Raw genomic sequence first — 8,215 nt, 5'->3', positions numbered from 1 at the left:
ATGGCTAAGTGGTGGCGCCTGGCCGCCGTCCTCCTGGTGCTGTGCCTCGCCGCTGTGGCGGCGGCCGCGGCGAGGAGCATGCCTGCTGACGTCGACTGCGACACCGTCGCAGCGAACCGCGGGGCGGCTGCGGCTGCTTCTGCCGGCGCCGCCGGCGTGGAGGATGCCAAGACCGCGTTCGGCGGGAGCGACGGCCACGGGGGGCTCTTCGGCGGGTACACCGGCCCGCTCGGCGGTGGCGCCGCCGGGTTCGGCCCTTTCGGCGGGTTCGGGGCCGGCGGCGGGCCCTTCGGCGGGTTCGGCGGCGGCGTTGGCCTCGGCGGCGGCGGTGGTGGCGGCGGCGGCTTCCCGTGAGGCGGTCGCCGTGTACGTGTACGTATGTTGACGCGATGACACGTAGGACGTGTGTGCATGCATGCGTATGCATACTAGCGAAATGAAGTGTGACTCCACGTGTACTAGCCTTGTGTTTAACTGTGCCACGTCAGACGTACGTACGTATATGTGTACGGCTAGATGTATCGCACGCGGAAATTTGTACGGCCATCGTTAATCAGGGATCGATCTGTGGCTCTTTCTGTAAGTGTGTGTGCTTATAATTAAATTAATTAAGCAGTGGGCATGGTTGATGTGTGTTCATGGAGTTGCTTTGTGTTTCTATGGCATATTTGGTGCAGAGGGAAAATCGGTTTTGAGGAAAATCGAAGAATTTGAATTTCTATATAAAAATGATTCCAAAACACTCTGAATTGATATATCATCATGGAATTAATTAGCATTCTTGTACAAGTTCATTTCATAGTGCTGCATGCATTTAATATTTTTTTCCCTCTCATAGATGCTAACCTTTTCCTTTCACTAAAAACAAAAGGAAAAGAGGGACAACATAATATTTCCTCAAATTATTTCTTGTTTGGAGGAGACTATTAATTACCACTGCCTTGGTCAGTTAACTGATCTCAGCTTAGAGCTTAACTCTGAGCATATATTCAGGTACTGAAGCTGTGGGCCAGAAAGTCTCCTGAGATCCATCAGGTAATTGCCTTCTCCTGCTGACTTGTACAGCTACAAGAAAACAAAAGGATATGTTTTCACTGTGTGCAGATACCATGAGCATGAATATTGAAGATGCATTGGTAATAAGAAAGTTTTGAGCTTTTGTCCTATTCTTTAAGAGGAGAGAGGTAACAAATGTAAATCAGTCGAAATGATCAGAACAGAAGTGTAGTGAATCCATGCCACAAAATCCGAACACTTTGATCTTGAGGATGCTAGATCCATCCACTTCAATCTCAAGGATTCTAGATCCGATATCAGGGAGGTGATAAGATGGCAAAACGGTAACAGGGATGGAGGGGCAGGAAGAGTAGTTCCCTTTTATATATATAAAAAAAGCATTTTTCTCATCTTTACCATAGTTTTTTATGTAAAATTTGGTATCTTCTAGTATCTAAGTTATTTTACATAAAAAACAGTGGTATCTCCTGGTACCTTCTCAATGATGGTAAAATTACTCGTAAAATAGTTACAAATGCCCCTCCCCTAACCATTGAATAGAGCAATCTTACCATCCTTAATAAAAACAATTTTATGTATCAAAATTTTGAGCTAAATTTTAATGCTTTAAGGTATAAAAGTAACTAAAGTTATCAAAATTTATACTAGAAAATATGATGCTTTCCGATACTTTTTTAAGGATGACAAAATTATTCATTTGAACACATGGACCATGGTAGTGTATGAATGAATGATGAAGTTGAGCTAATGATCAGAGGAGAGAAGAGAGAAACCTGAATTTCAAAGAACACGGCCGCGGACAAGCTCTCCAGAACGTCGCTGTTGATCTCGACAGCGTCATCGACGGGAGCTCCACCGCCATGGCCAGCCTGACCTCTGCTGCCGCTGCTGCTGCCACCGCCGGTGGCAGCACCAGAGGAAGAAGAAGAGGCCGTGTCAGTGGCGGTGAGGAAGCTACGGATGACGCGGCGGACGTTGGTGCTGGAGATGCTGCCGGTGAAGCGTGCGCACAGCAGCTTGCCGTAGCGGCCATGGTCGTCGTCGTGGGCGTAGACGACGCCCATCTCGCGCAGCGCCGCCGCGATGGTGCGCATGGCCGCACGGGGGCACTCCTGGAACTCCACACCGCCGAGGGCCCATCCGCTGCGTTCGTCTCCTCCGGCGACGGCGACGGCGGCAGGCTGCTCTCCGGCGGTGCTGCCTGTTGCTCCTGCTGCTCCCTGTCCAATACAAAATTGATGCTGGTGATACTGAAGGCGATGGTGAGCATGATTCGGTATGAATATTAAAAAAAAACATCGGAAATTTTACTGTTCTTGATATTAATGTAAATTTTGATATCTCGGCTATTTAAATATACTAAAGTTTTACACTAGAAAATATGATACCTAATTCATTCTCGTCGTTTGTCTTTTTCAGTAAAAATTCGAACAGTATATTTATAAACAAAAAATAATTTGTGAATAAAACTTTTATACAAGTATTCTTACCGAGCTAAAAGCAAAAGCTAAAAAATAAACTACAATAAAGAAAACCCAAAAATCAACTCTAAATTTAAGGTTAAAAATTTTAATTTTAATTTATAAGTATAAGCAAAAGCAAAAAGATGGGGTTGTTAAAAATGCTCCAAAAAAATTTCCTTTTGTTCACAAATATATGTCGTATGAGAAAAACAGATAAATTTCTTGATGATTGTTGTGCAAAATAAAATACTTTCGATCTCTAAACATTAATGAAGAATTAAAAAAAACTATTCTACAACAATTCTAGATTGGTCCAATTGATGACGTTAGTATGAATAACTCTTGTAGGGTGCAATAGTTATGAACCCATCCCCTATAGGGCTATAGGTTCGAATCTCACCTTCTTCAGCTTTCGTTGGAGGGAACGATTCTCCCTCCCGCACCGATAATTTTTTATTTTAATTTTTTTAAATAAATAATTTTATTACTGAACATAAAAAAAATATTTTCACCATATAAACTTTTTAGCCACGTCAGTATTGGTGGTGTGGTAAGACAACACTGACACACAAGCTAATTGGCGTAGCAAGCTTATCACGTCGCCAGACACTGGCTTGATAGCGTTGTCTTGCCATGTCATTATTGGTGGCGTGGCCAAAGGGTTCATATATTAAAAATATTTTTCTTCGAAGTTTAATAATAAAATTATTTATTAAAAAGGTTTAAAAAAATCCTCCCACACCGAAGCAGTTCATATCAATACTAATGCAAATTCTCAATGTCGTGAATATACTTTTATGTGTTCAAATAAGAACTTTTTGGAAAAAAAAAGTTTTAATGTCATACTCAAATGAAAACAATCTTTAAGAGTTATGTGTTGAAGCCCATGTCCAAATTGCCCATTATGCAAGATGAAAATTTTCTACAAAACTAGTTTAGTTTATATACATACCGTGGTGGTACTTTGTCCAGCTTCTTGACAGACATCAATTGTCCAGAGATAACGGGTTGGGGCATCAAACTGCTTACTAAGGATCAGATTGTAGGTGACCGTTGCCTACAAACACATCCATACATTCATGTTTTGAAGTATAAGTGAATTGCATCAATCGATCGATTAAGAACCTGTCATGAGTGACATTTCCGTTTTCAATGCACAAATTTGAGCTATGTATGATCATTTTCGCTTGGTTGGTACACTAAATACCTCGTTTTCGACTCCGTTTTCGAGTGATTCAACCAAGTGCCTCTTGTCAATGCCATGGCTGGTCACCTTCTCGACAGTCTCATCATCAATCTAGCACAAGATATATATATATACACACAATTAATTAAGAAAAAATATTTGTTCCAGTCCAACAAAAAGTATCTCGAGGTATCAGTACCTCGAGGTACCAAATCGTTTTCCATCATTGAATCTAGCTGAGTAGGATGTGCACTGTAGATGCAACGATCGGAAATGATTTGGTACCACGAGGTACCGGTACCTCTAGGTATTTTTTGTTACTTTTTATTGGACTGAATCAAATCTCTAAAAAAACATGCATATCTGTTCAAGCGTAATGGCTTGCCTTGGTGATCTGTGTTCGTGCGTTCAGAGGAGGCATTGCAAGGTAGCGAGGGATGATGGAGCGCTGGACCCAACGGTGCGTCCTGACCTCGTTCATGGTGAGGCGCTTGTCAGGTCTCACGATCAGCATGCTGGAGATGAGGTCCCTCGCGTCGTCAGGGACGTATGCTGGGATACTGAACTCTGCTCTCTGCAACATTACCGCCTAGTTATATGACATAATGAAACCATTTTTTGTTAATATTATTACAGTATACTAAGATATTGCCGGTCCATGTTTTTTATTTCTGATTTTTAATTCTGGATTCTACCCTAGAATAAAAGGTAAAAACAAACAGCTTGATTTTGGAAGCAGATTCTCGTAACCTATATATATATATATATATATATATATATGTTTTTCTACTAACATCCAAACTTTGATATGGAACAGTTGTTGTGGATTTTGAGTGACAATGTTCTAAAACTATTATGACGAGTTTTACACAAATTCTACATTTATGTTTATACCAAAAAACCAAAGCCACATAGGCTTCTTGAATCTTCTAAAAGTCGCATCTATACTCCAATCAAAAAAGACAACAGTGCTGATAGCGAATATGTTACCTCACCACCTATGTTATTTCTTTACCAACAGATCATGTCCTTTAGTATTAAAAGATTGTCCTTTTATAGGCATCTACATAATGTTAATACCTTATTTCATTTTTAGAATATAAGCTTGCCATACAAAGCCATCTACAACAATGAAGGTATTTAAAAATTTCCTCAATTAATTGACTTGTTCCAAACAATATTAGCATATGTACAATATAATTTTTTATTAGTAGCAAAACACAGACAGTTAGCCAATCAAAATAAAAAGAAATAGGGCCTTACTAGGGACTATGAACTATGGTAGTAGAACCGAAGAGTAAACTCTTACCTTGATAATTCTATTCAGCTCTGAGACGTCGGAGCTGTCAAAGGGCAAACGTCCACAGAAGAGGATGTAGAGAATGACCCCACAGCTCCAGACATCAACCGGGGGACCAACATATCTTCTACCCGCGAGTAGCTACAATACAATGAACAAAACAAACATCCCACATGATTTTCATTGCATTACCCAATTTACTGTATGATCGACGACATATAAGACCTTATTCGGAACACAGATGTTTATTATCAGTCACGTCTATTCGTTTTTGTTTATACTTATATAGCAAATTTTGAATTTTTAACCTTAAATTTAGAGTAGATTTTGGGGGTTTTTTTCATTCGTATGTTATTTCTTAGTCTTAGCTTTTAGATAGTTAAGAACATGTATGTAAATCTTGTTTATAAATTATTTTTTATTTACAAATACATTATTTGACTTTTTCACAGAATAAGCCAAACAATCACGCTATATGGTTCTTAAGAATATGAGTAAATTTTAGGAAGCCAAATGATTTATAATTAAAATTGCATAAAACTCTATGTACTAGTACCGATAGCACATAACCCTGGCTATTATAATTCAAAGTTTTACAAACCCTACTCCTATATATGTGAATATGTGTTCACTTAAATTTATAATATAGGTCCTTCTCCGGTGCATTCTAGTAGAATTTAATCGACACCGTTAATCTATTTTATCGGATGACTATAATTAAATTATATTACCAACCATATTAGGTGTAGTAGAAATTTAAAGGGGTAATATTAACATTTTATCGTGATCCTAAATAACCTAAGATATTTCAGTGGACGCGCCCACAGACGAATCGAACACCGCTGCGGGATGCTGAAGCGAACACCACCGTGGCCAATGATGTAGAATGATCTACGCTGCCAGGCATCGAATCTCCCGTACGTAATACATTTTTTATTGACAAAATATATCTAAGTTGCAAAATACTACTAATCAATTAATTAATTAAATACTAAATTATCCTTTTTAATGAATGACTCAGATTAATTCTACTGGTAGTATAATACTACGAGTAGAATGCACCGGAGAGGGACCTGTAATGTAGATTGTGCATGGAACTTTTAATTATTGATTTGTTGATTAAGGATGTTGGTTTAACTCTTCACCATTTGAGTAACATTGTTAGAGGTATCCTAAAATTAATCAACATTTAATAAGAGTGGAGTAGTTTTCTGGAACACTTGGACCATGAACCCAATGATTAGTGGGACAAGTCATACTACATGCGTTTTTATGCAACTTTAACCAGGAAATGTTTAGGTTTTCTGAAATCTGCTCGAACTGTTTTATGTGAAAAAAATGCAAATACGTGGAAACTGGCTGACCTCGGGAGCGGCGTACTCGCGGCTTCCGCATGGCTGGCTGAGCACCTTGCCGTGCCTGAAGAACTTGCTGAAACCAAAGTCGACGATCTTGACGTTCATCTCTGAATCCATCAGGATGTTCTCCAGCTTCAGGTCCCGGTGCACGACCATGTTGTGGTGGCAGTATTCGGCGCCTGATACGATCTGCCTCCACAGAATTATAATTCACCAGTTAATCAAATGCTTGCATGATTAAAGTGATCAGCATCTCATCATACTTCTTCAAAAAAATCAAGCTAAACGGCAAACCGTTGAATGACTGAACTGTTCTTGCTTTTCAGAATATTTTTCTCCCAAATGTCTGAAATTTAGAAACTAAATCTCACTGACTGCAGCAGCGCCGTTGCTTAAAATTACTATATCAATGTCGAAATCTCAGTCCAAAATGGCGACTGGCGAGAGATAACAACAACAAAAAAGTGCAGATTATGTCGAATTCTCTGAACAACTCTGCAGCAGAAGAAAAAAGAGGGGGAGGGAGTGACAGTGACAGAGCGATGGTGGAGGGGGACCTGGTGGAAGATCCTGCGGGCCTCGTCCTCGCGGAGGCGGCCGAGCTGGGTGACGTAGTCGTACAGCTGCCCCTGCGCCGCCAGCTCCATGACGACGTAGACGTGCTCGCCGTCGCCGCCGGAGATGGCCTCGTAGAACCGCACGATGTGCGGGTGGCTCAGCAGCCTCATCACCGCGATCTCTCTCTCCACTGCACGCCGCCGGCGACCAACCGAGGGGGAGGAACGGAATTCGATCAATCAAGATGAGACGGGGATGGTGAACCGGAGGGGGGGGGACTGATCGGAGCACGGCTATGCTTGCCTTTGCGGACGGGGATGCCGGCGGCGAGGCGGAGGATCTTGACGGCGACGCTCTGGCCGGTCCGCCGGTGCCGAGCCTCCCACACGTCGGCGAACGTCCCCCGCCCCCGCGCCCGCACCAGCTCGTACCGCTCGAGCAGCTCCCGGTGCTGCGGCTGCGTCGCCGCCGCCGCCCCCGCCGCGCCGCCGCCCTGCATCCTCCTCGTGGCGACTGGCGATCGCCGCCGCCTCACTGAAGTGTGCGTCTACTAACCACTCGAGCTAGCGTATTAGTACTAGTGGTAATTAGGTGAAGCTGCGGCTGCAGCTTAAGCGTGGTGATGGTATGGATTAGTAGGGTAATTAGGAGTACTAATTGTGGTAATTACAAAAGTTTAAAAATAAAAAAAATTGACCACCTCCATTGGAGTACCCGGATGAAGAACATATTCGAGACGGTGAAAACTAAGGCAGGTAAATTAAACTTTCCACGTATGAAAACGACAGAGGAGGGTTTGTCTTTTTCACGGAAAAAACCAAAACGATATATTTGTAAATAACAAACAAATATGAAAAAAAATTATATATGTGTTCTTAGCTATCTAGAAGCAAACATTAAAAAATAAACTACAATAAAGAATCTTAAAATTAACTCTGAATTTAAACGTGAAATTTAAATTTTAATCTATAAACTTAAGCAGAAACGAAAAGATGGAGCCACGAGTGTTAGGCCCTGTTTTTTTAGCTTAAGTTTATTATAATCTAGATTATTGAGTCAGATTATTATAAGCTAGATTGTTATAATCTGTAGTAGAATAAATTGTGAGTTGTTTTTTCCTAGATTATTAGAGCCTAGATTATTGGGTTTACAAATCTAAATCTAAAGAGGGAGTTGGTGGCATGGTGGATAATTTTTCACCCAATAAGATAGAAAAAACTCACCTAAATGAGTTTATCAGATTATAATAAGCTGGACTTCACATTATAATAAGCTACTTCAATAATTTTTTTTAACTTACTCCCAATAATCTAGATTATAATATAGCTTACTC

General features: G+C 41.0%; 2 protein-coding genes across 2 annotated transcripts; one reads left to right on the top strand and one right to left on the bottom strand.

The window, feature by feature from the left end:
- On the top strand, nucleotides 1-714 carry LOC121054906 (glycine-rich RNA-binding protein 1-like). Its single transcript, XM_040525855.1, has 2 exons — nucleotides 1-296; nucleotides 678-714. Exons 1-2 carry the CDS (start codon nucleotides 1-3, stop codon nucleotides 712-714), a joined length of 333 nt encoding a protein of 110 aa, XP_040381789.1.
- A 15-nt stretch (nucleotides 715-729) lies between these two features.
- Nucleotides 730-7,413, bottom strand: LOC102715129 (serine/threonine protein kinase OSK4-like). Its single transcript, XM_040525716.1, has 9 exons — nucleotides 7,186-7,413; nucleotides 6,882-7,072; nucleotides 6,331-6,513; nucleotides 4,976-5,107; nucleotides 4,052-4,240; nucleotides 3,688-3,777; nucleotides 3,433-3,537; nucleotides 1,791-2,237; nucleotides 730-1,065 (listed from the first exon to the last, which is right to left on the bottom strand). The coding sequence occupies exons 1-9, from the start codon at nucleotides 7,379-7,381 to the stop codon at nucleotides 946-948; spliced, it is 1,653 nt and encodes a 550-aa protein (XP_040381650.1). The 5' UTR covers nucleotides 7,382-7,413; the 3' UTR covers nucleotides 730-945.
- Nucleotides 7,414-8,215: the final 802 nt, after the last annotated feature.

This window comes from Oryza brachyantha, chromosome 7, assembly GCF_000231095.2.
Source record: "Oryza brachyantha chromosome 7, ObraRS2, whole genome shotgun sequence".
NCBI classification, from domain to species: domain Eukaryota; kingdom Viridiplantae; phylum Streptophyta; class Magnoliopsida; order Poales; family Poaceae; genus Oryza; species Oryza brachyantha.
Note: the sequence above shows the minus strand (reverse complement) of the source record. Positions and strands in the feature narration are given on the sequence as shown.

Excerpts from the sequence above, each read along its gene's own strand:
- LOC121054906 (XM_040525855.1), top strand. The coding sequence starts at position 1 with ATGGCTAAGTGGTGGCGCCTGGCCGCCGTCCTCCTGGTGCTGTGCCTC. Across the intron at positions 297-677 it reads GGCGGCGGGCCCTTCGGCGG|AGGGAAAATCGGTTTTGAGG; the intron begins GTTCGGCGGCGG and ends TATTTGGTGCAG.
- LOC102715129 (XM_040525716.1), bottom strand. The coding sequence starts at position 7,381 with ATGCAGGGCGGCGGCGCGGCGGGGGCGGCGGCGGCGACGCAGCCGCAG. Across the intron at positions 6,514-6,881 it reads CCCGCAGGATCTTCCACCAG|ATCGTATCAGGCGCCGAATA; the intron begins GTCCCCCTCCAC and ends CTGTGGAGGCAG. Across the intron at positions 4,241-4,975 it reads AGCTGAATAGAATTATCAAG|AGAGCAGAGTTCAGTATCCC; the intron begins GTAAGAGTTTAC and ends GTAATGTTGCAG.